The sequence below is a fragment of the Phaenicophaeus curvirostris genome, chromosome 1 (genome assembly GCF_032191515.1).
Source record: "Phaenicophaeus curvirostris isolate KB17595 chromosome 1, BPBGC_Pcur_1.0, whole genome shotgun sequence".
In the NCBI taxonomy this organism is placed as follows: domain Eukaryota; kingdom Metazoa; phylum Chordata; class Aves; order Cuculiformes; family Cuculidae; genus Phaenicophaeus; species Phaenicophaeus curvirostris.
In genome coordinates, this window is record NC_091392.1 from 73,593,511 (window position 1) to 73,611,867 (window position 18,357).

Here is an 18,357-nt window from a genome sequence, read left to right on the forward strand (position 1 = left end):
CGCGAGACTGCGGGGAGGCGGCCGGGCAGCGGCGGCGCGCGCACAGCGGGCTTGGGGAACCAATGGGGACCGGCCCTTAAAGGGAAACAGCCAATGGAGAGGCGGGAGGGGCGGTGAGCGCTGGGGATTAGCCAGGGTTGTAGGGAAACAGCCAATAGGGAGGCGAGAGGAGGTGAGGGGCACCGAGACTTGGATAGATCCGCCTTTTCATAGGGAAACAGCCAATAGGGAGGCGAGGAGTGGTGATAGGCACTGGGGGTTGGGCAGGGTCAGACTTTTTAATAGGGGAAATAGCCCATGAAAGAGGAGGTTGTAGAGAGGGTGCTGGCTTTTTCTCCCAAGTGACAGGGGACAGGACAAGAGGGAGCCTCAAGCTCCGCCAGGGGAGGTTCAGGCTGGACATTAGGAAAAATTTTTTCACAGAAAGGGTCATTGGGCACTGGAAGAGGCTGCCCAGGGAGGTGGTTGAGTCACCTTCCCTGGAGGTGTTTAAGGCACGGGTGGATGAGGTGCTGAGGGGCATGGGTTAGTGTTTGATAGGAATGGTTGGACTCCATGATCCGGTGGGAGATTCTACGAGTCTATGAAAGCGCGGAGAGGCGCCGGGGGTCGGGCTCGTCACAGCGGAGCGAGCCAATAGGAAGGCGGGCGGCGGGGGCGGCAGAGGCCGATAGGCGGTGGGGGCGGGGTCGGGCCCGGCTCTCGCGAGAGCGGCGGGTGCTGCCCGGCCGGTACCTGGGCCCCGAGCGCCGCCGCCCCGCCCCGCCCCCCGCCCTGCGGGGCCGCCGCCATTGACTGAGGGGCGGGACCGGACCGGGCCGGACGGGGCTGGGCTGCTCCCCCCGCGCCGCCGCCGGTCATGAGTGAGTGTGGGGGGGAGAGCTGGGGAGGAAAGGAAGAGAGAAGGGAAGAAGGGGAAGGGGTGGAGGGTCAGGGAGAGGAGGGGAAGAGGGGAGGGAAAAGAGGGGGATTGAGGGGATATAGAGGGAGAGGAGTAGAAGAGGAGAAGGGAAGGGGAGGGGAGGAAGGGAAGAGAAAGAGGGGAAGGAGGAAGAGGAGGGGAGGGGGAGAAAGGGAGAGGGAGTGGGAAAGGAAGAGGAGGACAGGAGTAGAAGGGGGAGAGTGGGGAAAGGAGAGAGGAGGGAGGGGGAGGAAAGAAGAAGAGGGGAGGGAGAGAGGGAAGCAGAGAGATAAGGGGACAGGGGAGGGAGAGGGGGAGAAGGTGTCAGAGAGGGAGCGGGAGGGAGAATAAGAACGGGGAGAGGGAGGGGTTGCGGGTTCCTCTGGGTGGTGGGGAGCCCACCGGGGCCCCTGCGCCCGTGACATCGCGGGGGGCGTGAGGGAGGAGGGAGAGGAGGAGGAGGAGCCCCTCCTCGCCCCCCAGCGCTGCCCGCTGCTGGGGGCCGGGGCGAGCTCTCGCTGCCCGCCGTGTCACCACAGTCCCGGCTGGTGGGGACGGATGGGGAGAGGGCGAGACGCTCATTGGGAGCGACGTGCCACCCCCTTTCCCTCCCCTCCGTCCTCCTCCTGCTGCTGGAAGGGGCTGCCCAGGCTTGTGGGACTCTCCTGGCACACGGAGAGTGCTGGTGGGTGCCTGCCCCCGGCTGAAAACACTTAGGATCCACAGCATTGCGAAGCTGGGAGCCGTAGAGAGGAAAAAAACTCAAGCGTCAAGTTGCAGGGAAAGGTGGTCTTCAGTAAGGATGGAAGAGAAAGAGACAAAAAACTAGAAGAAGGCAGTAGTTGCGCAAAAATCTTTATTCTTTGGTGTGGGTTGTCTTTTAAGGGCAGCCAAATTTGATAATGAAAGCAATTAGTAAGTAGCAGGAAGTGACAGGAAATGAATATGCAGTAGCAATAGGGCTGTGCTGTTTGAGTTGTTGCTCTTGCTACCTGTTGACCCCGTTGGTAAGATTGCAGAATAAAAATATGTTTGTAGCTGTGTGACTCTGGTAGGGTAGAGTTGAGGAGTCATTAAGTTTAGCTACTATAATCCTCATGCTCATTAAAAAAAAAAATAAAAAATAAGAATTTGTTTAAATCAATTATATTTGATTACTTGGGGTCCCCCTCCCTCAACTGCTGAGGTTAACTCACAGATTTAAATCTATTTTAGGATGAGAAAAAAGTTTTGGTTTTCGCAGGTAGGCAAGTAGTCAACTAGACAGAATTTTAAACTCTGAGGATTAGGGCCAATGTCTTGCCCAAGGGAATCCTAGTCAAGATTTGGAACCACTGTGAATTACCATGATACAAATAATGAGTCTCCTTTTTGAAGTACAAGTCCTGCCTGAAAACAGAAGGTGGCTTCTGGTCTGCTGAAGCTGCTGTGGTGAGGTTGGATTTGTGCAGATGCATTCTACACAAAGTGCACACGTGTCTTCTCTAACACACTTGCTGTGAAAAAGAACGCCAGTGGCTTTGCCACAAATGAGCTTCTTTTTATCTTCTGTGGTTGGGCTGGGTCAAAATGAGAAAGTGTGTGGGAGGATGAATGCCTGCTGTGTTAAAAATTTATATTGATGCATACAAATTATCAGAGATGTTAACTGTATCGTAGACTGAATGCTAAATGTATTCCAAGCTTTTGAAGAGGCCCGAGAGGCTTTGTCTGTTCTGACTAGAGAATTCATGACCCATGAATCGAGCTAAAGACTGCTCTTTAAATTCCCCTTAAATATGGATCTGAGTGAATAATTTTCTGTAACAGTTTAGCCAGGTAGTATGGAAAGTCGTCTTTTGCCTCTGATATTTTTGTAGTCCACTGAGAACATAAGACCAGAATTGGAAGGAGAAATGGGGAGCAAGAAAAGGAGATCCTTAAGAACAGCACAGTATGATGCCTATCTACATAATTCTTTTTATCTCAAACTGCTACACCAGAGTGAATAAATTAACTGCCAGTGATAACGCATAAGTCCGTTGAAGAACTTGACTTCATACCTCAAATACATACATAACATCATATGGAAGTTAAAATGAAAACTATTTGATACATGGGAAGGAATTAACGTTACAGAGGTGTATAGGAACCTTGTACGTGTCAAAATGCTCATGCTTTAGATAACAGTTGAATCGCTGAAAATGCAGGTTAAAGCAGTTGTGCTCTGTGCTTGGAGCAAATTTATTTTCCTGTAGCTTAGGAGAGGCGTTACTGATGTGTTATGCTTATAAAAATCTTCCATTTAGCGATGGCCTGGCTAAGAAATGGATTCAGTTGATTCTTTCTGTACTGTAAAGTTTCCTGAAACAAATATCAAGCCTTATATTAATAAGGCCCATAACTCCAATAAATCTATGTCTGTTGTTCCTGTCTGATTGCTGAAGAACTGTTCAAGGAGTTTAAGTAGATTTCCTTTTCAGTAGAAAAAGTCACCGTTTCTTAACAGAGAATAAAAGCTTAGCCTGAAAATCTCAGTCTTGAAACTTATCTATCAAACGTGAGTCTGAAAAAAATTCAGTGCAAAGGCCAGTGTTTTGGTATGCTAATGTGTACAAACAGTTCGCAAGTTTAGCAATAGGTAATTTGTGCTAACAACCACGCAATTAGAAGGCTGGTATTTTAACTATGCAGTTGGTCTTTTTCTTAGCTGTCTTTATCCTGTTGAAAAGTTCAGTTTCATTCTGTGATTCTATGCTTTTGTTCATTTGTAGACATGAAAACAACCAGGCCCATAGCTTTCTGAATTTTCCCCAAGTAATTTTTACTGTCAGTTTGAGCTGTTCCTTCTCTCATTATTTAATTCATCAAAGTCTTCCAGCTCGCTGCACTGCAGTCCTTTGGCATTCTCTTTTTGTGCTGTATTTATACTTTTCAAATATCTTGAAGTTTGTTTGACTGGTAGGAGTGCACATTAAAAAGAAAAAAGAAAGTAGTACTGAAAAATGAAATAGTTAATTTAATTTTTGGTTTGTTTTTTTTTCCTCTCTGCTACTTGTAGAAGGGCATGTACAATAGTCCACTTTTTGTACTTAGTATATTGATGCTGTCTTCACAACACAAAGTTTACTTTCATTTCTGTGCTCTGATACGTGGCCTCAACAGCAATTAAAATGGAGGATAAGGAAAGGTAGCCTTTAGCATATTCATAACATATATAAATTTTCCCTACTTCTAAGAGACAACTAAGTGTCTGGATGTTTCTGAGGGAAAGGTTGTATTTGGCTGCTATAGACTAAGAAAAAAAATATTTCTATCTTGCATAGAAAGCTGTTCTCTGTATACCAAACAGGTGATAGTCTTAAAATAATACATTTCTAATCTTTAGAAATGAGTTGCACAATTGAAAAAGCCCTCGCAGATGCGAAAGCACTGGTGGAACGGCTAAGGGAACATGACAATGCAGCAGAAGCTCTTATTGAACAGACTACAGCTCTTAACAAGCGGGTTGAAGCAATGAAGCAGGTTTGTCTTCCAACTTTGTTTACTCTACTAAAAGAACAACTTGGAAACACATAATTTATAGTCATTTTTATGTGCTAGTATGCAGTGTAGAATCGGTATTTTATTTGGTTAATCCTTTAATACCATACTAAGTATTTTCATTATAGGTGTGACTATGATCTAAAAATAGGTTGTTTATGTATTTGATCCTGTGAAGAAGTTCTCCCTCTTACTCTAGCTTAAATCATGAAAACTAGGATTTATTTGAAGAACACTGGTAGAAATAGGATTGGTATCTTTATAAACTGTTGTGTGGTGTCTTGTGTTTTGTTCTTCTGTGAAATACCATTTGTTTTACTAATTTTAAGGTGCACATTTAATCATACAAAGGCTTTGTCATGCTTTCTTCTGTTCAGAATACTTTATCTTCTCACAGTCTCCTTTTGTTTCAGAGTAGCCTAATGACCTTATTCACGATTGTTTCCATTCTGATATTAAGCTATTCAAGTCATACTGTTAGACTGAGCATTTGCTTGCTTTTAATAACCAGTACCAAGAAGAAATTCAAGAGCTCAATGAAGTAGCAAGACATCGTCCTCGGTCTACATTAGTGATGGGTATCCAGCAAGAAAACAGACAGATTAGAGAATTGCAACAGGAAAATAAAGGTAAAGCATGAATATTTTATCCTTTACAAGTTCCAGCCTGCACCAGTGGAATCAGTGAGACTTTTACCATGGATCTATTCTCAGAAAATTGTTGTAGAAGAAATTTTCTCTTCTAATCTTAGTTTCTCAGTTTAACTGATCATAATGCAATCTAATAGAATTCCAGTGTCCAGCCATTGGGACTATGGTTAACAAAAAGAGTGAGTTGTGGAAAATTACTTTTTCACTCTTTATCATGTTCAGCACAAGTAAGGAGTTAAATATAACTTACTTCTAATATATAGTTATCTATTTGGAAATGTGTTTTTTCCACTGCTAAAAATAACTGATTTAGGCGTGGTTAGGACAAGTTGTAGTGTAAATGCAGTAATATAGCTCCTTCTGGAATTCTGTACACTAGGAATATACTGTTCCTCCTGCAATACCGTAGGTATTCTAACCGTTGTGTTCAGCAAAGGAGTCAATGATCTCAATTTGTATGAATCTTGTCTTGTTTGAGAGTTATTTGTCCTTTGACTTTAGTATATTTTGAACACAAGGTGTTTTTTAACTTTTATTTTACAAAGCTGCAGATTAAAACAGATTTGTAAACTTCTTTCCGGCTTTTGTGCAGTGGTGCTTATAGCAGCCAGACTAAAGCTCCTCAGCTACTCTCAAGACAGCTTATATCAGCTAAAGGGACTGAATATGAAGTCATATTAACAAAAGACCTTCTGTTTCTGACTGAGCAGTAATTCTCCCAGGGCAGTCACCACTGAAGGCATTTGCAAAGCCTGTGTAGATTTTTTGGTGCTTGGAGAGGGCACGCTCAATTAAGGGCTCATTTTGGTTTTCTCAAGCTGAAGTGCTTTTGCATTTTGTTTCAGTTCTCTGTTAAGCTTTAACTGAATTTAAAATTGTGTTGGTAGAACTACGCACATCTCTTGAAGAACATCAGTCTGCGTTGGAACTCATAATGAGCAAGTACAGAGAACAGATGTTTAGGCTGCTTATGGCGAGCAAAAAGGATGATCCAAGTATAATAATGAAGTTAAAAGAGCAACATTCCAAGGTAACAACTTCAATTTTTGCCCTTGTTTTTTCAGTTAATACATAAGTTAGTTTGTAGCTGGTCAGTTCAAAGCTTACTGTGTCTCAGTTTTTATATCCTTGTACTAACAAGTCTTTTAAAGCAACTGCCCTATTATACTTGCAGATGCCCATAGATCTCAGTAACGTACAAATATTTAGAGTGGCTTTAACTCACACTTGTAAGTTACTCCAACAGGTAATTAGTAAACCTGTGCTTACTGGGGAGAGCAGGAAGAATAAGCTTTCTAAATGTAATATTCAGGTTTCCCCCCTGCCAAAATACCATGCATTAAAAAAAAGAAATTATAAAAACTCTTCTGAATATTGAATAACGGAGGATACACTTCTCTTTCCTGCTTCAACCCTTGGTTCTTGTTTCGGTAGTGATTAGGATTGCTAAGTAGAATCCAGGGCAGCCTGAGATGCTTGAAGGGTGGTGAAGGTTTTTGGTATTAGGTCATCTTAGGGCTTTTGAAAACTAGAACAAAGTACCGTAAAACATTTTTGTACACTATCACAAGTGAGGTAAATGAGTTTTCAGCAGCTTCATTTAAAACTAATATAGGGGTTTTTTATGGCATTAATATATAGTCTGCGCTTTTTTAATGTATTTTCAGGAAAATTCATGATGCTAGGTCACTAACAGATCTAAACAAGAGCTTTCTAACAAAGTATTGTATTACATTGTAAATGAAACATAATCATCAGAAAGCAGTGTAACTGTATAGACAAACATTTGTTCTAAGTAGCTAGTTTTGTAATCTTTGACCTCAACAAAACAAGTCTGCAAAGCAGAGTTAGAGTCTGCACACCAGGGAAAAAATGAATTCAATAGGTATGTAGTTAGAAATCAATTAGACTGCTTAGACTGATATGAAAGTATGTGAAAGAATGTACTGTATTAGAACTGTATCTTTAAAATAAACTCTGAAAAATGAAAGGTATGTATCCTTTTCAAAAGAAGTTACCTTAGCGTACAGTATAACATATTCTCCGGCCTCAGGAGAGGGTAATTTTGTATCGAGACAAAAGGATAAAAGTATATCTATTCTGAAATGGACTTTGAAATTTCATTTAGGAACACTTCTGTGGGTTAAATGCTTGAGGTTAAAAAAAAATAAAATTGAACAATATTATTTAAACAGGAGACCTATGCTTCAACATTTTGGTTAAATCTGATCCCTGATGAAGAGCACTTATCACCCTTGTCACTTGGAATTTCATTATTTCTGATCAGCCTTTACGTTCAGTAAGATTGAACAATCCTGAAGCAGTCTTTAAATACTTCTCTCTTATTAACTAAGAAGTCCATCATGCCTAAGGAATTAATCTTGCTTTACCAGTAACTGCTGATCTTTCAAGTGGCAGCTATTAACTTTAGTACCTATTTACAAATGATTAGTAAAAAATTATTGATTTCTGCAGATCAACAGGCACCTCCTTTAAGCAGCAAAACACTTTCTTTTATCAGTGTTGTATGCATGAGAAAAGCGTGTGTTGGTAATAATATCCCTTATTTAATTGTGATGTTTGAACTCACTAAACTGAAACAAGGCCTAAAAATATGTGGGGTTTTTTCTCTTTGGAGGAAGAAACCATGTATGGGAAATAAAAAGGAGAGAGATACAAAAGTGTTTGTAGATGTTTGAGGCTGTCTTCATAAAGAAACAATTTCGTTGCATTCTTCGATATTACAGCATCTAAGCTTTACACGTCTTGCATCCAGACTAGAACCTAATTTTGTGTTGGCATATGATCTAATGTTAGTGACCTTGGAACAGGCCCTGAATCATATCGATCAACAGGCAACATGAATAAGGAAAACAGGAAGTAGGGAGAACAGCAGTGTATGTAACAACCACTAACTCATTCCCAGTCCTTCTCAAGGGTATATCCTTGCCAATGCATTCTTTTACCACCGATCACAGCTTTCTTTCAAGCTAAATTTAGTTTCCCTCTCTCCCTTCAGTGCTGTGAGTGGGCATTTAAACCATAGCTGTGGCTATGGAATGGCAGAGAAAAAAGGATGAAAAGTGCAAATGTTCATTTTATTAGGTTGGTGCAAAAATAATTACAGTTTCTGTCATTTGCCTGTGTTCATGTCCTGTACCATTTTAAAGCACAAAATTCGCTTTGCTTATTTGTAGTAATGGTTGTTTTCGCTGTTTATACTTTTTTATATTATACTGTCAAATTAAAGATGGAAGAAAGTAAATTTGAGTAATCTTGTTGTATGAGTTCAAAAGGGGATGTAAAACAGCAGAAACTGCTAGCAATATCAACTACGCATTTGGCCATGGAGCTGTCGGTGAATGTACTGCTTGATGTTAGTTCGAAAAATTTTGTCATGGAAACAGGAGCCTTGAAGATGAGGATGGTTGTGGATGTCCTTCTGCGATAGATGACAACCAGTTGAGGGCCAGTGTTGAAGTGGATCTATGCAAAAAATCTTAAGGAGTTGGAGAAGAATTAAATATTGACCATTCAACAGTTGTTCACCATTTGCACCAAACTGGACAATCAAAAAAGCTCAAAAAGTGGTTGCTGTGTGAGGTGAACAAAAGGACTCTGCAGAAGCTGCACAAACTGGGCTACAAAACTCTGCCTTTTCCAGCTTCCTTAGCAGACCTCTTTCCCACCAATTCTACATTTTCAAGCATCTCGACAACTTCCTGCAAGTGAAGGTTTTCCACAACCAAGCAGCAGCTTAAAAGACCTTTGAAGAATTCATCGATCAGTTCCAGGACTCCAGAAGTCTGTGCTATCAGCATAGACTTGTTTCTTGGTGGCAAAAATTAGTAAATTCTAATGGTTCTTATTTCAACTGATCAATGTTATTCTAAGCTGAGACATACTGCTTTAAAGTTTATGTTAAAAAGCAGCAATTATTTTTGCACCAACCCTACTAAAGTGTACTTGTTTCAGGCAGGTAAAGTTTAATTCCAAGCAAGGTAGTTTTTATGGCAGTTTAATCTTTTCTGGTACTTTAAAGACAAGCTGATCATCTGCTGGGTGTACGGACGTCCGGTCAAACTTCGAATTTAAAGATGGGATTTAACTTTAGTCTGTATTGCTCTTCGTTTCAATCCTACTGTTATGCTTTTCCCATATTAGTTAGGAATTGTGAATTTTGTCCAAAGGTCAGGTCAGGCATGGGCAGGCTGGCATGACAGCAGAGTTGGAATAAAAGACAAATTGAGGAAAAGGCAAAGCAAAATAAAAGCTTCTAGAGCCACCATTAAAATATTTGGCTTAACTAAAGAGCAGTGAACACCCAAAGCATAGGCTCTTTATCTAGATTTGCAGGGGAAAAGTAGTAGTGACCCTTTAAGCTTTTTTTTTTTTGCCTGTAGTTTGGCCAGTGAGAAAATAAACTGTCACCTGCACCAACAAGGTCCAGGTAAGAGATTGCTTCTCTGCGAACAGCAAAGACTATCTAAAACCAGGCTTCTTTGCAAGAGGCTGTTGTGCCTCTGTCAAAGGTGCCTGTCATTCTCCTCCTGGCAGTGGAACAGCACCAGAGGAAACCAGACTACTGCTATTTTTTTCTTCCTCACTGAATCTTTTGGTGAGATGATATAGTTACTTATTTATAATGGGAAAGTACCTTACCAGCATTAATGAACAGGCACAAAGAAGTCAGGACACAACAGGTTTTTCTTACAGTTTAGCGAGGACGAGGACTGCTGAAGTCTGGATCCCACGAATGTTGGAATTAGATGTGGATTCAAGCAGTCATAGTAAGGATGACCACTTCACCCAGTCTTTTTAAGAGATAAGTGCCTACCATGGGGCTGATACTGGCTGTACCAGACTTGGGATCAGGTTTCAAACGATATAAACACTGCGTAGCCTGCTGTTCTTGTCTAAGTTTAGTTTTTTGCATATCCAAAATGGTACACATCAGGTTCTGCTGTACAGGAAGGTCTTGTCAGAGCAAGTACTTGGCTAACTTGTAGCTGTTTGGAATAGCAGGAAGCTATGGAAGAACAGCTATTGAAACATACATCAAATTCTAAAATGGTATCCCTGTGTGGCAAATCAGATTTATTTAAATAAACAGGACCAGAGCAGATGCTTGTGCTGTATTAAGTTAGAGAGAACTTGTTTTCTCAAATGTGGGCCTCTGTTCACATTTTTATTAAGTGGCACAGCAGTCAAGTGCTTTGCTTATGTTTAATAATGCAGAAAATATGTCACTAAAGCTGTCATTACTTAATTTTTATGTCTTAGGAGCTGCAAGTACACGTGGACCAAATTACAGAGATGGCAGCAGTAATGAGAAAAGCCATTGAAATCGACGAAAGGCATGGCTGTAAAGAGCAGGAACGGATCATTCAGCTTGAAGTAAGTGTGAAATCAACACAGCACTGGCACAAATGTTAAGGGGCCAAATGTTATCGCAGTTACTTCTGTTGAGTTACTGTAGCAGGCAGACACACCACTATTTTGTTGTGCTTTCCTTGTTGGGTGGGCTGTAAGTACTGTTTTCCCCAGTAGAGGTTACTCACAAGTCTTGCATAAGCGATACTTCATCACCAGACATATGAGATTGATATTTATATACTGGCCTAAGCTTTCTCTTTTTTGGAGTCTCTGAGCTTAGCAAAAAGCTAGGAAATAATACAGCTTCATCCTGTTAAGTCATTGGGGTGCAATAATAATACCCACACCTTTTGCTTTTTATCTTTAAATAATGAATTTGCACTTTGTGGGGGGATTCTCAGTTGCTTTATGATTAAGTAGTATTGCTCTTTCATTAAGTGCTAGCAAAGCAGTTCATATGGGACAGGGTACATGAAAAGAATGGGAGATATTTTTTAAATGCAACATTTGAACCTAGTTAGCCTTTTCTTACCTATCTTCGAGTTTTGAGCTTTTTTTGTTTGTTTGTTTGTTGATTAATCCCCATTCAAGGGAGCAAGAGAATCAGAAACCTGATGTTCTTGGTTTTACAAGATAAAGTAGCACTACCTGTCTGCAAATCAGTATTCTAATCCTTATACAGGTGTATGGGGTAGAGATCATTAATGTAGTTATCTTGACTTCTTTCTGGGGTTTTGTTAAATGACTTTTCTTTGTCTGATTGTAGCAAGAAAACAAAGGCTTAAGAGAAATTCTTCAAATAACTCGAGAATCATTCCTGAACCTCAAGAAAGAAGATGCATCAGAGAGTACATCTCTGTCAGGATTAGTAACAAGCAGTGATTTGAGCCTGAGGAAGAGCTAAAGACTGTGGAAATGGACAAGCTTCAATTGCACACCTTACAGAGTATCAGGGGTCACTTGTCAAGCACTTGTTACTGAATAGGGCACCAGCAAGCTAATGCGTCTTAAACTCAAGTTTAGTGGCTTTTATACTGCATAAATCAAAATTGGTATTCAACAAAAACCTTAGTGACAGATTAATTGCCATGGATCTAACTTCAGTAGGGAATGGATTCATGCACTTAATGAATTGGGAATTATTTTTATATTAAGTCATCTTGCAGATAAAATGCAAGGTTTTGTTTGATTTATACAATTCATTGCTCATACAAAGTTTCAGTGCACTTGTTACATAATATAGGTAAGATTTACAATCTGATCTCTGGCTAAAAAGTAGTAACTTATGAATATGCTTTGTGCATGATCCAGGTTACATTTTTTCCCTTTTTAATAATTTTTTTAAAAGTTCTCATTTTGCAACAAACCAATTTAATAGAGTGGGCAGCATAAAACTTAAGGATTTCTGTGTTTTAGCCATGGGGTATCCTGTTCAAATATAAGGCCGATTGTTTAAACAGGAACAGTGCTTTGCAGTTGTTCAATATTTATGTTTTTCAATTGAACAAGATACTTTAAAATACATATACTTCATTGTATTTTCAAAACATGAAAAGACCTGCTCCCACTTTGTTGCTTTCTGGAACACCGATAGCATAGTATGAAAGTAAAGCTAAGGCAGAATGATGAGAGAAAACAAGGCTTAGTTTTCTAAGGGTAAGAAGTCCTATCCATTTCTTATCTTGAAGTCCAAACCTCCTGACTGGGAAATGGCAGTCTGAAAGCACCCAAACAGTAGAGCAGAAAGGTGGTTGGGGGAAGGAGGGAGAAGCGCTATGGCAAGGCAGGCAGCCTACCTGCCTGTAATCGATACTTTTAATTTTTTATTTAAGTACTAAATATTCATGAAGGAATTTTTCAAGGATGTTTCAGGTACGTATTATGTTTACACTAGGAAAAGTCCAATATGCTATACTGACAAATAGACCGATTGCTTTTACTCCTGAAATACTTGCAGAAGTGAAAAGGAATTGGCTTTTCTAGATCCAAGTACAGCTTGTATCATATGCAGATACGATAAAAGTGCTACACGAGACAGTTTTGCAGTAAAGAGGTGCTGAAATAATTCATAATTGGCTTTTGTTTGTCAGACTACTACTTCTTGGTCAAAGCAGCAAGAACATTCCTGAGCAATCTGTTTTAGTTGAAAATGTCATCACTTTTTGTCCAGCGTGTTAATGCATACTTTATTTGGAATGCACATTCAAAGAAGCAGACTGAAAGCTTTTAACCGTAAAAAACAGATCTGCATGTGCCACACACAACTGAATATTTTTACTGTTTATTAACTTGCAAAATGAGTTGAACTCCTACTCTGAAAGCAACTATCATTTAATCAAATTTTAATTTCATTTGCAACAAGCAAAATGAATTAAGCATCAAGCACTGCTAAGTGCATCAGTTTTAAATACAGCTTCTTTTGACTTGGTACAGCTTTGCTGGGCTCAAGGTGAATGCACCACAAGTCTAGGGGTGAACTTTGAATGCCCAATGAACTAATTTATAGAAAGCTTCATATTTTTGTTCTGTTGCTGTCAGTTGCTCCCCTGTTCTCCTAGTGCTTTCAAGAGAAAGAAGTGAAGTGGTGAGAAAGGAGCATTTAGCAGAGAAAATAAATGCTGGTTTTCAATTAACTAGTCCATAAGGTAGGAAGCACAGTTGGAAGGATAGCTAGACCAAACCAAGCTCTCTGCATTTTCACAGCACTTTTGAATGGAGAAACTGCTACTTCTCATTCCAGAGCATCTTAACTTGGTTCTAGGCTTAAGAATACATTGAGGACATTCACTTGCACAGAAAAAAAGCATTTACCATTTCCAAACTTGCTAACCACCTGGGTCGAATTTTTTGAAGAACGCTTTAGCTCAAGCACAGGCTCTACTGGGTTGCTGTTATCTGTAAAACTTTGCCAATGCTTCTATAATTTAGACTTCACCTTTCTACCATAGCTTGTAAGCTGGTGACTTATCAGAAGCAACATTTTCTTAACAGTGTTTTGTTGTTGCAAACTTTTGAGAAATGTTGGGTTCAGTTGATTAAGTTATTCTTTTTAGTAGTATCTTTTCAGCCATTGACTGGTATCAGAGGCATTTGTATCCATTGAAGGCTGAACAGTTTCTTGTCTGACTTTCTGCGTTGTCTTTCATGTACAATCTCAAGAGTCGTACAGCAGAGAAGGATTGTTAGTCTGTGGCAGTTCTTCAAGGTTGCTCTATTATGAAATAATGCTTGATTAGTGTTTATTTTTGTAAGGTAAAGAAAATGTGACTTAATTTATCTACTCCTTGTCTTCACGTTTGATAATGTCTCCCCTGTCATTCCCTTGACCTGATCACTTCAGGATTTTAAAGAACCTTCACAGTGTGTGGAGTGACTATTTTTCATTGCATACCTGTTATTTTTGTAATGCAGATGGCTTGAAAAGAATTTATGGCTAGAGTTGTGTACTGTACAGTAAACTTATTTTATCAATAAAGTTGACTGAAAATATGAATGTCTTTGTGATTGAAGCTGGGCACCAAATCTGAAGCAAGCGTTGTTATTAACATGAAAGGAAAAAAATACATCATTTTGCCAAGTCAGTCAGCTGATTTTTTATACTGTAAGGCAGGCAAGGCAGTTTCTGGTGCTTTTATTCATGTTGCTATGTATCAAAAGAAAAAAAAATCCTCTGTAAAGTCTTCATTTTCTCTTGGGAAATTAACAATCTCTTCTACAGGGGCAGTTATTCATCTTTCACATGAACCACCCGAGCTGTTTACTAATACAGAGGAGCAGTAAGGATAAACAAGAAGCAGTCCACCAGGCTTTGATTTTCTTGGATTCAAAATATGTTTTGGTATAGATGGGATGTAAGAGTTGTGGGGGTTTTCTTGAAGATTAAAAAAAGTCACTTTGACTTGGTTCAAGCTCTGGGTTCTCTTGCATGTGCTGTGTAAATGAGAACATGAGCAGATTACATTCGTAAGATGGCAAGGGAGTGTTTTCACCACTTCCCTGCAATTTTTCAGGAGAGAAACTTGCTTTCAGTATCATACGTTCTGTGTTTAAAAACAAGGTAATAAATGCCAAGCTAAGTCACAAATGCACATAGCAGCTATACAACTGAGGTAAAGTGAAAAGCAGCCCGAAACTGAACTGGGTGGGTTTGTATGACTAATAAAGCCTTAAATAGCTTTGCCTTTTTAATGAACACGTCGGGATTAAAAGCTTATGTTAAAATTCAGAGCTAATGGCACTGTGTTCCTACTGAAGTACTTTTACTAGGATCCCTTTGTGGATACCCAAAATAAAATTTACATTGGCTTAGGGAGTTTTCAGTTTTAGTGGGTAAAATTAAGCTTTAAAAAGTATTTTGGCTGTTTAAAAAAGATTTTCTAAATCTCCTATTTGAGCATAAATTGTGCACTTTTTCTTTCTGCAGCACTGATGTCTGAGGTGATGCTGTTAAACTGGCTAACAGAGAACACTGCAGCGCTGGATTTGTACAGTGAGAGGAAAGAAGAGACGAGCAAAAGAAATCTTAAGTTGGAAGTGAGGGGACATGGTAGAGGATTAAGTTTAACATGAGGTAACTTACGTACCAGCCTTCTGAACAGCGCGCTCTTGGTAACACAGGTTCTGGAAGCAGCATCAAGCTACACGCTGCCACCAGAGACCAAACAAAGGAGAAAAAGATGCAGTGGGAACACTGAGCTGTAGCCATTCAGAGACTGCCAGCTGTTCACATGATTGTCACAGAAGGAGTCTTCTTAGGGGACTCCTTTAGCTTGGTGTGTAAACAAACCCACCTCATAACTGTCCTCAAAAAAATACCTGTATATTCTGACAGGTGCTCCCAAACCAGCACCAACACAGCCGTGTCTGCCGGGATTGTTTAAAGAGCGGAAGTGTACATTCTGTATAAAGTCAGCAGAGGACCTCTTGCTAACTTTACCTCTTCAGAACCCCAAGATGTGCTGGGAGAGCCAGTGTTTGACATCGCATGCACATACCTGGCACAGGTGTAGGCCACATTAAGCCTTACCTTGCCCATCCCACCTTTCATTTGTGATGCATTTGAATTTCATACTGATGACAACAGAGGCCTAATTTAAACAGAACTGTTTAGCTTCCACGCATTAGAATGTGCTACAAGATAAAACATCATGTTGCAGCTGACTATATGTGAAAAAGAACTGATGTTCATGCTGCCTGCAACCACCTCCCTGCCCCAAACAAGTTCTGAGGCAGCAGTGTGCCTGCACGGCCACGTCTTTGCATTAGAGAATATGGTTATTTCTCAAGGTAACAAACAGCTCACTTGACACTGAGAAGAAAACCTCAAGCAACTGCTCAACGTAGAAGGAAACATTTCAGGATTCCAGTCTTGGAAAGGTAGATGCTAGCAACATGCCTCAGACATCAACTAGAGAGGAGTGGGACAAGGGGAGCAGGCAGAACTCCAGCTGCAGTCCCTTTCCCTGGCCCTAAGGTGAAGTTCTACCTTATCTATGAGGCAGAATGAATAATCTCCCTACAATGTTCACACCACCAAAAATATACAGGAAAGTTGTGGCTGCCCCATCCCTGGAAGTGTTCAAGGCCAGGTTGGATGGGGCCTTGGGGAGCCTGGTCTGGTGGGAGGTGTCCCTGCCCATGGCAGGGGGGTTGGAAGTGAATGATCTTTAAGGTCCCTTCCAACCCAAACTATTCTAGGATTCCTCAAATTCGACGCCTGAGGATGGCTGTTGTGGCGGTAAAAAGCATTAAACGTAATGTTTTTGAAGATTCAGTTGCCAGAAGCTTGAACAATACAACCTGCTAATGGATGTGGGGCAAGCAGCATCTTAGGTTTTCCACTGCTTCGCTCAGTAGCACAGTAAACAGTTTTTAGATGAATCATCATACGCAACTCATTAAATCACTGGCTGGGCAAACAGCAGCTGCCTCCTACGATGTATCTGTGCTTTTCTGCTTCCTGCAGATGGCTTTTTTCCCCCAGAGCACTCAGGATAAAAAAAATGAATCCAAATTATTTTGAGCACATTAGATAACCTGTTGTTATTCCAGGAGACAGTAATAATGATGTGGAAAAATTGCAAAGGGTGTGTTTTTTTTTTAACAAGACAGGCTTGAGGAAACCCAGTTTCAAAGCAGGTAAGTTGTACATAAACATTCTTTCCTCCCACTCCTTCTCATCCCCAAAATGAGCTCATTTATTGCTCTGTTTTGAAGTTTCCTTCCCCCAGTGTGCATGAAAGGATGGAGCCTTGCATACTCCAACAGGAGGGAGCTGTCTGCTGACAGCTACAAGCTAGCAGAGAAGGTGATTGATAGCAATAAAAGATACTATAAATTACAAGCATCTGCTGGAACAAACAAAACAGGTATTTGAGCTCTTGTTTCTAAAGAAATCTGAAACAGAGCCTACTAATCAGAAGATGCAGGAGGGGATAACCTAACCAGAGGGATATTGACAAAATTCCAATAAATAAGCAGGGATATAGCAATGCATTTCAGCTGCTGAGTAAGAACATATTGATCTAATGCTTAGAATACTTAGAGTCTGTAGGATACTTAGCAAAAAGTCAATGCTTCTAATTCTGTTCACTGGATAAACCAACCAGAAATGAGATTTATAATACACCTCAGAGCAAGCACCACTGCAAAGATCATGTGCAAGCCTAGAGCACGCTGCTGCCTGCTTATGGAAGAGAGCTTAGGAAAAGCTCGGAGGCTTAGTGAAAAATGTACAGTTTGAAGTGTATTTATTATTTGAAGTATTTATTACTCGGGAAAAACTTCCTGTTCTTCAGAAGCACTTTCATATCAGGGACAGCTCTAAGCAAGGACAGAATGGAAGCTGAAGCGCCTTGCTAGGGTGAGACAAGTCAGAGAAAAATTACAAAAGGCAGGCTTTGGGAAAGGTTGTTCTTGCACTCACTACAGGTTGGAGTAAGAGACAGATACAGAGGGGACCCAAGAAATCCTTTATGCCTCACTTATTTCTTTTGCTATTGCAAAGAAGAGCAAAACTGTGTAAGGATAACTGAGCACTAGTTCATGAAACAGGAAGGAAGATGTCATGGATGAACAGTAGCTACAAGATCTGCAGTACCGAAGGAAGACTTTCATAGCATCATAGAATTGTCTGGTTGGAAAAGACGTTTGAGATCATCAAGTCCAACTGTACCTGTCCACTACTAAACCATATTCCTGAGCACCTCATCTTTTAAACACCTCCAGGCAGCCTCTGCCAGTGGTTGATAAGGCTTTCTGTGAAGAAATTTTTCCTGATGTCTAATGTGAACCTCCCCTGGCACAAGTTGAGGCCATTTCTTCTCATCCCAATACTTGTTACTTGGGAGAACAGACCAACAACACCCACATCTTTACAATCTACTTTCAAATAGCTGTAGAGAGCAATAAGGTCTCCCCTCCCACTCCTTTTCTCCAGGCTAAACAACTCCAGTGCCCCCACAACTGCCTCTCATAAGGCTTGTTCTCCAGCCTTTCCACCAGCTCTGTTCACCTTCTCTGGACTCGCTCCAGGACCTCAACATCCTTGTAGTGAGGGGCCCAAAACTGAACACAGTATTTGAGGTGCAGCTGAACCAGTGCTGAGTACAGGGGGAGAATAACCTCCCTGAACCTGCTGGTCACGCCGTTTCTGATCCAAGCCAAGATGCCATTGGCCTTCTTGGCCACCTGGGCACACTGCTGGCTCATGTTCAGTTGCTGTCAACCAACACCCCCAGGTCCCTCTCCTCCAGGCAGCTTTCCAGCCAGACTTCTCCTAGTCTGTAGCACTGCATAGGGTTGTTGTGTCCCAAGTGCAGCACCCGGCACTTGGCCTTGTTGAACCTCATCCTACTGATCACAGCCCATTGATCCAGCCTGTCCAGATCCCTCTGCAGAGCCTCCCCA

General features: G+C 40.9%; 1 protein-coding gene across 1 annotated transcript; it reads left to right on the plus strand.

The window, feature by feature from the left end:
- The first annotated feature begins 715 nt into the window (after positions 1-715).
- FGFR1OP2 (FGFR1 oncogene partner 2) lies at positions 716-13,938 on the plus strand. Its single transcript, XM_069865182.1, has 6 exons — positions 716-863; positions 4,269-4,405; positions 4,935-5,052; positions 5,961-6,103; positions 10,357-10,470; positions 11,216-13,938. Exons 1-6 carry the CDS (start codon positions 860-862, stop codon positions 11,351-11,353), a joined length of 654 nt encoding a protein of 217 aa, XP_069721283.1. The 5' UTR covers positions 716-859; the 3' UTR covers positions 11,354-13,938.
- The last annotated feature ends 4,419 nt before the right edge of the window (positions 13,939-18,357 follow it).